Below are 13,344 nucleotides of genomic sequence, written 5' to 3' on the forward strand. Positions count from 1 at the left end.
CAAGTAAGTACCTCTAAATTGCACTCCAGCACAGTACTCAGGTACTCGGTATCAGGATGTTGTGATGACGTGAGTGATGACATATTCCAGGTAAACACGACCTGATGGCGAGAACAGGAGCAACCATCACATGTGATGGTCAGACACGTGATGTTCAAAACAAAAAACAGAAGGCATGGTGAAAATGAACATCATATCTGGGAGAATACCTGCAGTGTTGATCAATACAAAGCTGATCATTGATGAACAGATGTTGCAATCACAGAAGGATGTAAAGTGAACATTGCTGCTGCCGGGAATAAGGACAGGGGTGAGTGCGGTGGGGGCTGTCCAGCAAACTTATACTTCCTCTTCTATATTTTGAAGGTGTGTCCATGCAACCAATGAGGCTGCAGCTTTAACATGCGTCACTTTAAGCAGCGGAGGAGCGGGGGGGGGGCTCTGCGCCTATAATAAACCCGGCTACTGCGCCTATTCTCCACACACAAGCGAGAAGACTTTAACAGGACTCACAACCAGAAAAACTCAAGAGATTACTTTTCTTTTTAAACTTTTTTTTACCTCAGTTTTACTGCCATATTTTATATTTAAAAGCAGCTGGGCTCTAATTTAACATTTTTTACACTTTGGAACTTGATTATCTGCGATCAAAACTCATTTTTCTGAACTCAAAGCGCTAATAAAAATATTCTGCAATGTTTCCTGAGGCAAACAAAGGGTGAGTAAACTTTTGAACAAGCTGTACTTTTCAGCTTTCCTCTCTTCATGCTGCTGAACACATGGCCCTTCATGGGCAGGTCTATGGGTAAAAAATATGTTTGGCCCAGAGCCAAAAGAAATGCGCACATGCTCTGCAGCGAGACTTAAAGGAAAACTATTCATTTAATCCTTAAGGAGTCAAATTAAACTGTTTTTCACATTTTAGAGCACATTTTTGCCTATTGGACAATTAGTAATAGTCTTTATTAAAACTGCTCTGTGGCAAATTTATTTAACTTAGTGGTGTTAACCCTTTAAAACCTTAGAAAAGTTGCTTGATTTCTTTCAAAGACATGGGAAGAGAGACATGAGCAAAATGAACAAAAAAGTCCCAAAACTTAGCAGGAAATTAGAGAAAACTGTCAGCAAATTACCTGAAAAAGAGTAAAATAAATAAATAGATAAAAAAAAATTTAAAAAAGGAAATGACCTGAGAAAAGTGCCTAAAAATTGCAGTACTTATGTAACATAATTTTAAATATTATTTTTTTATTTATAAAAATAATTTTCTAAATCTACCAATATCTTGAAGTTTGCAGAATATTTCTTATCAAGTTGCTCGCTGCCTTTTCCCACATTTCTGAAGGAAATCTCTGGCTTCAGAGATTTAAAATGCTCGTTGAAGACAGCACAAGAAAACGGGTGTCAATCCAGGTGTTAAAGGGTTAATAAAGAAAAGTATTTATGTTAATAGTAAAATCTTGAGGACTAAACTCGTGGATATAATCGATCCATGCTTTGGCTGAAGGGCAGTTTGTCACATGAAAGGAGTTACACTGATGAGTGGGATAAATTTCTCAACCCAGCAGACAAAAAAAAGGTGTGTGCGTGTCAGCATTGAAGAGCATGAGCCGTGATCCTGAAGGAATGTGTGTGTGTGTGTGTGTGTGTGTGAGAGAGAGAGAGAGAGAGCGAAAAAGTGTCTCTTAAAGTCCTAATTAGTAGCAGTTTTCAGATCAGGCTTGCTGCTCTTATCCTGTAATCTGATTATAATGACCACATCACATGATGTTAAAAGAATCAGGAGGCAAAGAGAGGAGAGTCTGGAGTAAGTTTTTGCAGTCATCCTGACCTCGGACCCTCTTTTTTTTATGTCATACAGCTACACCTACGAGGAATGCAAGGGCACTGCTGATTGGCTGCTGGCCCAGACGGACGTGCGACCCACAGTGGGCATCGTGTGCGGCTCAGGACTCGGAGGGCTGGCCGACATGTTGAAGGACCAGGTTGCCTTCAACTACAAGGACATTCCCAACTTTCCACAGAGCACTGGTGAGTTTAACCAGAGTCACGTGACCTGGACTCAAGTCAAAACTTTGATGACTTAAGACAAAATCAAAAAAGACTTGCACATGAACTTGGATTTTAACACCAATGACTTCACTTAGACGTTGAACTTCAAAGTACCTGATAACTTGCGTCAAGCCCCCAGATTATTAAAAACACTTTGAAACCTGGATCAACTGATCAGCTGCGTTCAAAAGTCATTCACAAGCTATTTGACCCTTTGAAAACTGAGCCAACTGGACTGATTTCTTTTCAAAAACATGGGAAAAGGGCAATGACCAACTTGTCTAGAATGTCTCACAAATTTCAAGAAATGAATAAAAGTTGACTAGAAAATTATCTAAAATTATTTGGGTTTTTTTAAAATTGGGGAAGAATATTAGAAAAATATAAGAAATGAAAACGTGTCCATAGAAAATATATTTATAATTATAAAAAAATTATATATAAAATTATGTTATACAGAAAAAAATATAATAAAATTGCCTTACATTTGTTGAAGAACACATAGTGACTTGTTTAGGACTCAAAGTTTAAGACTCAAAATTTGGCTTGGGACTTGCCTGTCTTGACGTGGGACTTGAGACATTTTTGTGACTCGCAAAACAATGACTTGGTCCCACCTTTGAGTTTAACCCTTTGAAACCTGCAGACTTTCACAAGTATTTGACCCTTTTAACCCTAAGAATTAGTCAGTTAGAATTAGTTTTTTTTGGGTCATTTCTCTTTCATTGCTCATTGACTTCTTCCTGTTTTTGACAGAAATCGAGCCAATTTGCTAAAGTTTCAAAGCGTTAACTACAAAGTGACTGAGTTGCTGCCTGGTTTCAATTTTGCTGTTGATATGTACTGACTGTTTTCTGTTTTTTTTTTCTCCCTGCAGTACACGGACACGCAGGTCGGTTGGTGTTCGGCACCTTAAAGGGGAGGCCGTGTGTTTGCATGCAGGGGCGCTTCCACTTGTACGAAGGCTACCCGATCTGGAAGGTGTGTGTGTGTGTTTAATACTGCTGAATACCGCTGAAAGAACAAAGTTCTCTCTGAATGGTTACATAACATCTTAAGTACTGTATTTGTGTGTGTTTGCAGATTACGCTGCCCATACGCATTTTTAAGCTGCTCGGTGTGGAGACCGTGATGCTGACCAACGCGGCCGGAGGCCTCAATCAGGACTTTAAAGTCGGAGACGTCATGATCATCAAAGACCACATCAACATGCCCGGCTTTGCTGGCAACAATCCGCTGTCTGGACCCAACGATGAGAGGTAGGATAGGTTTCCTGCACTAGGGGAATGTTGCAAATACTTTTAAACGAGTTCTCTGAGTATAAATACACCTTTGCCTTCACTAAACTTTCCACTCGTCTTTCTATATTGTACAGGTTTGGTGTTCGCTTCCCCTGCATGTCCGACGCCTACGACCGTGAGCTGCAGCAGATGGCCATGGACGTGGGACAGGAGCTCGGCTACGGAGACTTCCTGAAGGAAGGCGTCTACTGCGTGCTTGGCGGACCTTCGTTCGAGACCATTGCCGAGTGTCGTATGCTGCACAAACTGGGCGCTGACGCTGTTGGTGAGTTTTATGTACCTCATAGTGATTATTAGCCAGAAATGCAGAATATTTAGAGCACGGGCAGCAATGATGAATGAAAAACTATTTTTTGGCACGTTTGAGCCAGGACACCAGCACCTGTTAATATGTGCTCACCTTTTCTGCTCTGATACAGACGTTCAGGAGGTTTTTAGGAGGTTATTTAAAGCGGTAAAAACACAGAATAAAACAGTTTCATTTACAGATCAGCGTTTTCCCTATGGCTGTTTGGCACATTGGAGCCAGGACACTAGCCTAGTACATGCTAATGTGTGCTCACCTTCTTTCTCCAATAACTTCAGACTCCAGACGTTCAGGAGATTTTTACCGGAAGACGAATTATCTTCCGAGGTCTCCTCTCCGAAACAGACGAACTTGGCGATTTTAACTGTAAAAACAATGAAAAAAAGCAGTTTCAGTTTTTTAAAAAATCTGCTTTCCTGATGCTACTCGTCGCAGAGTGGCTTCTAACTACAGCGACCAACACAAAAACGCAGTTGGCCAAAGAAACAGTTTTTTTTTGTTCGTTCTGGGTTACTGTAAAAACATGGCAATGCGACATGGCGATCTCCGTAGACGATGATGTCGATATAAACGATTCATTCTAAACTAATAAAAACACAACTTATTTTCAGGTGATTATACACTGAAGAAAACACTTACTATAATCCATCTTGGCCAATATTTCCCCATAAATCCTACGCAAACGGGTTTTTTTTTGCCTATATTAATACTTGATTGATACTGATTTCGAGCTACAAAGCTCAATTCAAACTTTGTGACTCAAACCAGCAAAGCTTTTTCTTCTTATGCTGATAAAAACATCACAGCCATATAGCATAACTTCGCGTTTCATTGTTTTAAAGTAGCGAAAATAAACATGCCCCCTCTTTCCTCGCCAGGCATGAGCACAGCCCACGAGGTGATTGTCGCACGTCACTGTGGCATGCGCGTCTTCGCCCTCTCGTTGATCACCAACCAGGCGGTGATGGACTACGACAGCGAAGAAAAGGCCAACCACGAGGAGGTCCTTCAGACGGGCAAGCAGCGGGCGGAGCAGCTGGAGCGACTGGTTTCCACCATGGTGACCAGGATCGAGCACAACAACTACGTCTAAGAGATGAGTCAGAAGATGTCTTTTAGCATTTTAGTACAAATATGGCAGAGTTTCAGTGGTTTATATTTAATGCTATTCTGCCTAAAAAAAATCCCACTTAGTTTGTTATTTAGGTGAGCAGTTGGGCTGTTTTTAGTCTTAGGTCAAAAGATGACAATTAAGAAGTCTTGAGAAATCTCACTTAGATAAATAATATATATGGTTTTAATGTCACTGCGCCTTATCTGACATCTTACATTCCTCGCCCAAACGGCTATTTTTTTGTATCATTTTAAATGAAACTTTTTTTGTTCTAACTTAAAATATGTGATCATTTTGTATAAATGTCTGCAATTTAACTTAACAATGAGCAAAAATCCGCTGTAAAGATCTTAATATTTTGATGTTGTTGAAATGTGTACATTAGTAGACTTAAGGTATTTTACTGTGCTTGTTTTTTTTAATATGAATATTGTTACTAAAGGTTCTATTTATTACTATTTTACGTTTGTTTGTGTTGTTCTTTGGGGCTTGGACAGGGGATATTTTTAGTCAATTTAACCAATTTACTCATCACAACCATACAAATAATTATTTCTCCCAGACTTATAGGGTGCAGGGTTCCAGCACATTTTCATTTACAAAAGATCAAAACTTTTCCATGACTTCACAAAAACCTCCCCCTTTTTGTTGTTCCCCGAAGTATCCGACACTCTTCAAACATATCATATTCAAACTCTATTAAGACATAATTCCAGCAAGCAAAAAATAAAGAAACGTGATGAAAACAAATGTGCAATTATGTTACATTACATGGACACTATCCATGGAAAACTACTGTAACAATGTCATAATACACACCACAAAATCACAACATTCCCAGAACTTTCCAGGAATTTTCAAGGTTTTTCAAAACCGTGTGAACCCTAAACCTAACCCTAACTCCAGTATTTTTCAATCTGGAAATACTTCCCCATGTTTTTGTGTTTAAGTGACTGATGAAAACAACACTTTTTAAAAAAATTGGTACAGTATTGAGCTCCGGAAACTGGCTGCGATGTAACCACTTGGGGCATTTGCGATGCATATTTAATGTATGTCCTTTTAAAAGTGTTAGTTTTTGCCACGGACAGGCTCAGATTGCGCAATTATGTCTGACAACATTATGGAAATGATCCCTACAGTTAAAGACCTTTTTTCCTTAAAGAGTAAGATCCTTTTTGTTTAACTAGAAACAGCCCCAAAATCACTATTGACACACCACCAGACTCCATTTAAATAAACAGTCATTTCAGCATGTATAGAGCCAACATATTCACACATTCAACTGTGTGAATTAAGGATTTTTCTTCAACCGAACCAGAATTGGTGATTGTTGGAACCGTAAAAAGACAAACCAGGATGTTTTTTTTGTTGTTTTTTTTTTATTTTGTTGTTCTTGAATTTTAATGAATCGTGTTTTAAAGTGATAAAATTACTGTTTATTTAAATGGAGTCTGGTGAGTTTCACAATAGCGCTTTTAGGACTTTTTGTAGCTAAAGAAAAATTATCTTACTCTTCTAAAAAAAAAGCGATCCTAGGGATCTCTACATCAGTCTTCAGACTCTCAATAACGTAATATAACATAATAACGATATTAGCCTGTCAGTGACAAAAAAACACTTTCAGTGGTTATAAAGTGACGTTAAATTGCTCATTAACGTTACATTTCAGCCTGTTTCTCCACTGCAGTCTACAGCGCTGTCTCCATTAGTCATTTAGACACAAGTTTCCCTTTATTATTAGAATATAAGCTGATAAGTAATTCAGAGACTCATGAAATCCCAATGTTTATTTTAAAAGTGAGTATTGAAGTTTTACAGAGACGCTGCACAGTGAACCAATGTATTGCATGATGAACAGGTCCAAAGGGACCCACAATGCAACCAATGTAAACATTAGCTAACGTTACATAAGAATTACGCTGCTAAAACTGAAGACACAAATGCTGGCACTGTCGTATAAATTCAAGGGTTTGTTTGGCTGTGACTTTTTCAATGAAATGTTTCAATTATTAACATTTACAAAAAAAAAAACAATACATATTTTCGCAGAACAAACAATATTGGTATTTGAAACATCTTTGCTTAATAAGAAAATGAAAACACTTTATATGTAATCTTCCACACTTAAACACTTTTTTCCCCCCAAATGTGACGTGTTATTTTGGCAACAAACTAAAACACTTGCTCCCCTCGTTGAACAGATATTAGGCAGGCAGACAACATTTTCACATTTCACACTGCATGCACTCGACGTACCCGTCCGTCTTGCGTAATAGTTCACCTTCACCTAAAGTATTGATGTGTTCTTGTTCCCTTTGAAAGGCGAGATTAAACAAGGCTGACGCATCCCTTTTTTTTTAAACCATCCAGTTTCAACCACCATAAAAAAAACGATTTTTTTCTTTCAGTAAAAAGTGCCATGCATAAAGATAAGTAAAGCTAAACAGGATAAAGAAATATAACCCAACACATTCTCTATGATACAACAAACCGCCGCCGTCTCTGCACTGCAGGGCCCCGCAGAGCTTCACGAGTGGACTCTTGATGCTGACTTAAAATTAAAGTTTGGCACAAGACGCAAACACAAAGTGCCCGTGGCTACAAAGGCAGAGCAGAGCTACATACTCCGCACATTCATTTGAATATGTGGCATTAAAGAGTCGGCAGAAGAGCAAGCCGGCGCACTCAGCAGCTCTCCACGTCGACCACGCGTGGCACCGAGACTGTCACAGCGGACAGCAGGCTCCACTTCAAACTTTTTTGGTTCTTTTTGTTTACAAAAATAAGCTCTGAAAAGATTATTTTGCAGGACTGTTTTAACATTAATTAATTCATTATTTTTAAAACCATGTCAAAAAAATGTGGTTATGTGTAAGTATCTCTTAAAATGTAGCGCCAATTTTACGATAAACCCATTTCATTGGTGACTAATTTCTGATAAATACACCATCAAAAAACAAACCACGAATTGTGTTTTGTTTTTTTTTAATTAAGGGGGCAAACAATTTAGCTAAAATAAACATATTGGTTGAGTTTTGGAGCAACGTCGACACCAAAAACACATTTTAAATGCTAGTTAGCTTCTTGTTAACTTCCCTTTTCTTTTTCCTTCAAGATCTCAGCTTTGCTTTGGATAAATTAGCTTAGCTCGGCTGTCTTTCTCCGTCAATATTGAAATCCCAAACCAGACTTTTTAGGAGAAAGAGAAATGAATTTTATACATGAGTTTTAAAAAATAAACAGCTCCGGTATTCTGCTGAGATATGCTAAGGGTATGCTAAATGCTAAAATCCTAAAACCCGCTAGCTACAACCTTTTTAAACTTGAATAAAAGCTAATATAAGAACTTTTAAGAAACTATACGCAGAGATTGCATTTTATTTTTCTCAAACAACCATGCTACATATCCAATATAAAAGGTAGGATTTTTTTGGTCTCCACCCACTGAAATTCAACCAATATGTTTATGTCTGTTCTCAGAGTCGCTCTGGCTCCGAGAAATGTTTGTGCGGCTAAAATCGTTCGCGCTCACAGTGCTACTGCAGAGTTGGCTGCAAATGCGAGCCTCCCTCTGTTGGCAAAACAGGTGGCAAACAAAAGATTGGCACATTTTTCCAATGTAGGCACTGCAGAGATGAATTTACAGTCTTTTAGCATCAGCAGCGAGAGGAAGATCTGATGGAAGAAAAGGCACTTCTGAAACAACTCATACTGGACCTGGAGCTGCAGCAGGATGCGGTTCAACATTTACCGAGGCGTCCATTCATCTCTAGGCAAACATGGTCAGGGTAATCCACTGTGCGAAACAAAGAGACTATGGATTAGGGAATGCACAAGTAATCAATATCTAATATCTCTTAATATCCAACCCGATATGAGAAAAGTGAATGAAAACGTTTTCAGCATAAAAGTAAATCTGTATATGGCTGCATTTCTGTTGACGTGAATGTTTGGCCATACCTGAGTGAAGTTGAGGGACATAAAACCTTTTTTATTTGTGTCCATGGTCTGAAAGGTTTCTGCAGAAAAAAAAAAACAAACACTTAATATCTCCTCAAAAGTCGTACTACTGTTTCAGCTCCTGTTAGATTTTCACGAAACTTTTTAATATTATTTGTCGTGCATGAATCTCAGCAACCCACTGACCTGTTGTAAATGTTATTCATTTACACTCACAAAAGGTATTTTTAAGGGATAAACTGACTTCCACGCTGCTGTTTTGTTTGTTTTTTTACCAAAACACCTGCCAAGCGTGCGAACTGCTCCTTTAATGACACTAAAGGTGTGCAGTCGTGGGACTCACTGAACATGGTCTCCAGTCGGACCAGACAGGTGACAAAGTTGTCAAAGTCAACGGTCATGTCGGCCTCCGTGTAGCGCAGGATGATCAGCTGGAACAGCTGGTTGGTCAGCTTGAAACCTAAAGGAGAAGAAGACAAATCGGAAAATTTGACCAAAATCGCAACGAAAAGGTTTACAAACCTAGAATCCTACAGTTAAAACGTGTGGTTTCCTTTTTCTTGTAATTGAAATTTAAAAAAAAAAAATAATAGTACCAGCAGATTCAAGAGCCATCCTCATCTCGTAAGAGCTCATGGTGCCAGATTTGTCCAAGTCGAACTGCCTGAATATGGTCTGGCACGGTGACAAACAGACGGAGGAAAATAACGGAAAGAAAAGGAACAGAAAATAAAGAACCATTAAGACAAGCAAACAAAGTATTGAAAATCCAGTTCACTGGCCAGACATCAAAATAAACATCAGGCTGACGCAAGCACCATGAAGAACAATCAATATATTTTATCCTGACTTCACCGTCTGACCCGACAGTGTTCAATCTCACCAGGTATCGTTTAATCTTTTCCCAGAGGACATGGAACTCAGTCAGGCCAAGTTTCCCACTGCCGTCCGTCTGAGCCAACAAGTTAAAGAACAACATCGACTTCTGCCTGATCAACATGTACGACAACAGAATTAACATGGTGTTTTTTTGTTTTTTTTTTCATTTACCAGCAAATTACATATAGCAGCAAAGAGCAAGTCCACTGATTTTACACATCGAAGTCTGTCTTTAGGTCTTTAGGAGCACTTCTGCATGCACGAAAAAGGTTGTTTTGCAAAATCTGATACGTTATATCACTCAAGTTTGCGCTGTTTGGAGCAGAAGCGCTGCTACTTAACATAACACACCTGAAATCTTTGACCTTTAAAAGTGAGCTGCATTGTGACTTTACGCTCAAGGACCTCTCACTGTTGCAAGTGATTCATAACTGTTAAAACCTTTTATTTTATTGTATTTTTATACCGTCATCGACTACTTTTCACTTCTCTTAATTGGGCGTCGGGGGATGCCATTTTTCCGTAAATCTGCTCAGTTAAGACCCATAAGCCTTCCAATTTCGGCTTTACCCGTGGCATAAAAAGTGATATATACTGAAAAGTTTGGTGTCATTTTGACTTGAAAAGTAAGAGAAAAGAAAAACTCATCTCTGTCTCTGAGGCTCTGTCAAAAATAGACATGGTGTGTATTTTTATTAGCTTTTGAAGTACTGTGCTAAATCAGTGAAGTACTTTTTTAAGGAATGCAAAGAGCCCAAAATGTTTGTTCCCCGCTCATTAAAAGGATACATCCATGAGGCTGATCATACTGCGACAAGCTTCTTTGGTGAAGCCATCCGTCTTCAGGTCTTTATCTGTTAGCGTGAGAGAGTAACACACAAAATTGAGACGAACACATTTAAACACTCCGAGGAGAAAAAAGAGAGCAAAAAGGAGAAACAAAGAAACCAAAGCAACCGCAAAGGTGAAATGCAAATCTAACCGCGCTGTTCAACAAATAGCGTCTATTAATGTGCTATTTGCACATTTTTAAATGAGGTGTTTTCCATACATTTGGTGCAAAATTGGCCTCTTTCTATGTGAATAAACATTATTAAAAAACAGTCCAATTAACAAAGATCAGCTCAGTTATAGTGACAGTATTAGATTAAATATTTGTTCTGTAACTTTATTAGCGATCTTGTGATTCCAGAGTGACGGCAGCTGTTACTAACGTTTGCTGATGATCCTGTTTAATATGGTTTGCAGCTCTGCGTTGCTGATCTCCATGTCCTGTTGACACAAACAAGAGGAGGTCAAATCATTTTGAACGCCATGAACGATTTCTCCAAGCCGCTAAACTCCCCGCTGAGCGTGCTCACCGGCCCTGCCAGCTGCCTGAAGAGATTCTTGAAGGCGGCGTCGATCTGACTCTCGTCGAGCGGAGTCTGAAACACAAACCAAAACATTTCAGCGCATATTTGTTTGCTTCTACACGTCATTAGGTGTTGTAGTTGAGTCGGTGCATCCTCTCACCTCTGTTGGGAGCTTTGCTTCAACGTCATCATCGAGCTCCCTGACACAGAAAAAAAATAATAAAGTTATCTGGTTGCTTACTTTAAAATGTATAATTTCTTTCATCGTCGGGTTTATTAGGTTCAGATTTATCCTAATACATTAAAAAATAAAATGTTCTTTTTTTTTCTATTCTGTCTCAACAGTTCTGAATGTAATTTATTTTCATGGACAAAATGTCAAACTTTTCAATGACTTTTTAAGGACACATCGGAGGTAAAGGCAGGGAGAAAACAGTGAAACAAAATAAATAAATTATATTGTTACACACTGACATTTCTTGGACAGCTACAGAAAATACATTTGCAGTTATGTCACATTACAATAAAGTTTATCCACAGAAAATTACCGCAACAATTTCATTGCACACAAAAAAATTCCATGACCTTTCAAAACCTTTCAATAATTTTTACTAATTCCGTGACTTTTCCAGGTGGTATTTACCAAGAATATCGAAAATTATGAAAATAATGTTGTAGATATTAAGAATATGGAGAGAAAAAAAAGAAAAACTGCCTTTTTTCACTCATTTTTACCCCAAACATCATATCATGTCTAAACTGTCTTCTAGAACACAGTGAATGCTCGTGTTTTCCTCGGGTGATGTTGTACTATGTGTTGATGTTTTAGAGTATTTATTGATGTATTCAGGGCCTTTTGTGTGTTTTTGCATTAAATGTCCACTTAAGTATCGGCCACGCTTCTCGGGTTTTGCCGATGTATATTGTCGTGTGGTTTAGCTGTTTTTATTTGCAACATGATCAAAAATAAACAGCCACTCACTCTGAGTCGGCTGGCTTCTCGGAGAAAACTCTGAGGACAAAGTCGGCTTCTTTGTTCGGCTCGAAGGTGGAGGGCACGATGATGTATTCCCCGGCCGGCAGCCGCAACCGCGAGCTGACCTCCCTCAGGTTGATGAAGAGCTCTGAGCGAGCGCTGGAGGCGTGGGTGAGGAAGAAGTCTCGCTTCAGGTGGACTCCCGAGCTGCCCACAAACTGAGAGGGGAGCGAGTCAACCAGCTCAATAAATCCTTTTAGAGGTTCGACACTCTTTTGTTAAAAGCAGCTCTTACATCTCAGAAACTCTTCTTCTTCTCATTTTTTCCAATACTTGCCATCTTCCGCTACATTGTAAACCATCAAAAACCTCTCAGGTTGTCTGGGACAGGTCTGCTTCGAGTCATAACTGAACACAGAGCACTTAATTTTTTATGCGCCATATATCTGGAACAAACTCAGTTCTTTTAAATCAAGACTGAAAATCAAATAAAATATTCATTTCTTACCCTGCACTGTCACTTTTATTCATGTACTTTATACCTGTCTTGTTCTATTTTAGCTTGCTTGCATTTTCTTCTTTCTTGTCTTCTTAATCACTTTTTAAAGTATCATTTAAATGTCCTTTAAAAGTGTTTCTTTGACACAAATCACTCTGAATGGCCCTGCTGCTGAAATGTGCTGAATAGTTAAAAAAAAAAAAATGTAAGTTGTTCGTGAATCACATGGAAGAGGTGGAAAAAAGTAAAAGACGTACCTCACGTGGAACCTGTAAAGGACGCAGAGAGAGAGAAAATAGTTATGGTGTTGAAAAACAGCCAGAAAGTTTTGTACAAAATGCAGTTTTGTAGAAAATTATGAAGTCAAAATGAAGCTGACTTTTGACATTCTGGATATAAAATGTCATAACTTCATCATTTTATTCTATTAGACATTTGGTTGTGTTTAGCGCATAAATTCTGGAGTTATGACCAAATACAAGTATGGTGGGGTGACAGTGACCTTTGACCGCCAAATTTTAATTAGTTTGTTGATGCATCATCATCATCAAGTCTTAGTGGACGTTGTTGCCAAATTTTAACCAACTACCTGAGGGTGTTATTGAGATATTGGGCTCATGAGAATGAGAAAGACAAGGTCGCAGTGACCTCGACCTTTGACCACCAAAATGTAATGAATTCATCATTGAGATAAATTTGAGGTTTGTGCTAAATTTCAATGAAATTACTGCAAGGTGTTCTTGAGATATAGCGTTCACGGGAATGAAACAGACTCGAGGTCTAAGTGACCTTGACTTTTGAGCACCAAAATCTAAGCAATTCATCATTAACAGCAAGTGTACGTTTGTGCCAAAATCTGAAGAAATTCCCTCCAGGCATTTATGAGATATCGTTTTCA

At 38.6% G+C, this 13,344-nt stretch overlaps 2 protein-coding genes across 2 annotated transcripts in view; one reads left to right on the plus strand and one right to left on the minus strand.

Moving 5' to 3' along the window:
* The first annotated feature begins 469 nt into the window (after window positions 1–469).
* pnp5a (purine nucleoside phosphorylase 5a) lies at window positions 470–5,232 on the plus strand. Its single transcript, XM_042512575.1, has 6 exons — window positions 470–718; window positions 1,862–2,031; window positions 2,930–3,033; window positions 3,136–3,311; window positions 3,428–3,618; window positions 4,539–5,232. Exons 1-6 carry the CDS (start codon window positions 696–698, stop codon window positions 4,751–4,753), a joined length of 879 nt encoding a protein of 292 aa, XP_042368509.1. The 5' UTR covers window positions 470–695; the 3' UTR covers window positions 4,754–5,232.
* A 1,317-nt stretch (window positions 5,233–6,549) lies between these two features.
* The window catches only part of capn1 (calpain 1), a 31,200-nt gene continuing 24,405 nt past the window's right edge, over window positions 6,550–13,344 (minus strand). The window contains exons 12-22 of the mRNA XM_042511836.1: window positions 12,704–12,715; window positions 11,954–12,165; window positions 11,132–11,171; window positions 10,978–11,043; window positions 10,831–10,888; window positions 10,406–10,470; window positions 9,621–9,689; window positions 9,334–9,412; window positions 9,081–9,197; window positions 8,738–8,796; window positions 6,550–8,573 (exon numbers count right to left, since the gene is read on the minus strand). Coding sequence (XP_042367770.1) covers window positions 8,547–8,573; window positions 8,738–8,796; window positions 9,081–9,197; window positions 9,334–9,412; window positions 9,621–9,689; window positions 10,406–10,470; window positions 10,831–10,888; window positions 10,978–11,043; window positions 11,132–11,171; window positions 11,954–12,165; window positions 12,704–12,715 — 804 coding nt within the window. The 3' untranslated portion in view covers window positions 6,550–8,546. The remainder of the gene's footprint in view (window positions 8,574–8,737; window positions 8,797–9,080; window positions 9,198–9,333; window positions 9,413–9,620; window positions 9,690–10,405; window positions 10,471–10,830; window positions 10,889–10,977; window positions 11,044–11,131; window positions 11,172–11,953; window positions 12,166–12,703; window positions 12,716–13,344) is intronic.

This window comes from Plectropomus leopardus, chromosome 23, assembly GCF_008729295.1.
Source record: "Plectropomus leopardus isolate mb chromosome 23, YSFRI_Pleo_2.0, whole genome shotgun sequence".
Classification (NCBI taxonomy): domain Eukaryota; kingdom Metazoa; phylum Chordata; class Actinopteri; order Perciformes; family Serranidae; genus Plectropomus; species Plectropomus leopardus.

Bases quoted from the DNA above. Each gene is read 5' to 3' on its own strand.
- pnp5a (XM_042512575.1), top strand. From the start codon at position 696: ATGTTTCCTGAGGCAAACAAAGG. The intron at 3,034-3,135 runs GTGTGTGTGTGT...GTGTGTTTGCAG, and splicing joins AAGGCTACCCGATCTGGAAG to ATTACGCTGCCCATACGCAT. The intron at 3,619-4,538 runs GTGAGTTTTATG...TTTCCTCGCCAG, and splicing joins ACTGGGCGCTGACGCTGTTG to GCATGAGCACAGCCCACGAG.